This window comes from Mandrillus leucophaeus, unplaced genomic scaffold (genome assembly GCF_000951045.1).
Source record: "Mandrillus leucophaeus isolate KB7577 unplaced genomic scaffold, Mleu.le_1.0 Scaffold453, whole genome shotgun sequence".
Lineage (NCBI taxonomy): Eukaryota > Metazoa > Chordata > Mammalia > Primates > Cercopithecidae > Mandrillus > Mandrillus leucophaeus.
The window spans coordinates 1293312-1294761 of NW_012104843.1; the positions used below are offsets into that span (position 1 = coordinate 1293312).

The 1450-nt window shown below is 36.0% G+C and overlaps 1 protein-coding gene across 3 annotated transcripts in view; it reads left to right on the top strand.

Moving 5' to 3' along the window:
• Nucleotides 1-1450, top strand: part of PTPRM (protein tyrosine phosphatase, receptor type, M) — a 704023-nt gene that overhangs the window by 339747 nt on the left and 362826 nt on the right. For all 3 annotated transcript variants that reach the window (XM_011994359.1, XM_011994360.1, XM_011994361.1), the window contains one exon: nt 325-633. In XM_011994359.1, the coding sequence (XP_011849749.1) occupies nt 325-633 (309 nt within the window). The remainder of the gene's footprint in view (nt 1-324; nt 634-1450) is intronic.

Here is a 1450-nt window from a genome sequence, read left to right on the forward strand (position 1 = left end):
CAGCTAATAGGAAAGAAGAAGGACCAAACATGGTGAGCCCCTGCCTTGTAAGAACACCTCTCAGAAACTATTTTGGACATTTCATCTTATATACCATTCTTCAGAACTTAGGCACATGGCCACATCTATCTGCAGAAAATAATGGAAACTTTCATCTTTATTCTGGGTTGCCAAATGCCTAGCCAAGATTTAGGGATTTATTATCCAGGAAGAAGAGGAGACCAGGTGTTGGGGACAACTGGGAATATCTGTGACCTTTGGGATTGACCTGAGCCTTTATCTTTCTTCTTTCTCATGTTTTCTTTTATCTTCTTTTCTAAATAGATCCCATGCGAGGCCCAAGGAAACTGGAAGTAGTAGAGGTCAAATCTCGGCAAATCACTATCCGCTGGGAGCCATTTGGATATAATGTAACTCGTTGCCACAGTTATAATCTCACTGTCCACTACTGTTACCAAGTTGGAGGACAAGAACAAGTGCGAGAAGAAGTAAGCTGGGATACAGAAAACTCACACCCTCAACACACAATCACTAACCTGTCACCATACACCAATGTCAGTGTGAAACTGATCCTCATGAACCCAGAGGGCCGGAAGGAAAGCCAAGAACTCATAGTGCAGACAGATGAAGACCGTGAGTACCTTTGAATGATACGTTTATGTAAAACATGTTTTTTCAAAAAGCAACTTTGGTTTTGAGATCTTTGCTGTGAAGATGGAAGAAAGAACTACTTACATTGTAGAACAACACAAATGTGTATCCGTACTCTGTATTCTTAAGCACTGATTGAAAGAGGGAAAAGAGAGTAGAGATGTAGAAATGTCATTTTTTATTACTCATATAATTACTTTCCTATATATAATCATTCCATATTGCTCTCAATAGTTCTTCATTCAAGTTTTATTTCACTGGGCGGAAAAATTGTTGTTTCGGGTATTAGGTTATTTATATAAAATCATTGGACTGAAAGATTGTTGTTTTGGGTATTAGATTATTTATATAAAATATTTATCTAAATATATTTAAATGGCATTCTGAAACATTTTTTATAGTTCAGATAAAATTTCAGCACAAAATAGAGCCTGCCCTTGCTTTTCAACACAGTCTTGAGAAACTAAGTTGGTGGTCATGAAATAGATCATTTTTCTCCACAGGAACAATGTTGAAACTGGATGTTACTTTAACAAATGACTACTTAACAAATAAACCACGCATGTCACCAGTAATGCATCAAAAAAGCAAATATACAGGAAACCTCTATAATAACTTAAAACAATAAAATTATGCCTCGAACCTCATAGCATGGATGTAAATGTTCCTTTACACAGACGATACGGGGAACCCTTGTATAAATAATAACATATTCATATAGTACATAAAATACAGTGGTAGTGTGTCATACATTTGACCTAAAAATCACTTTTCAGGCATCAAAATAAGTGACAAAGAA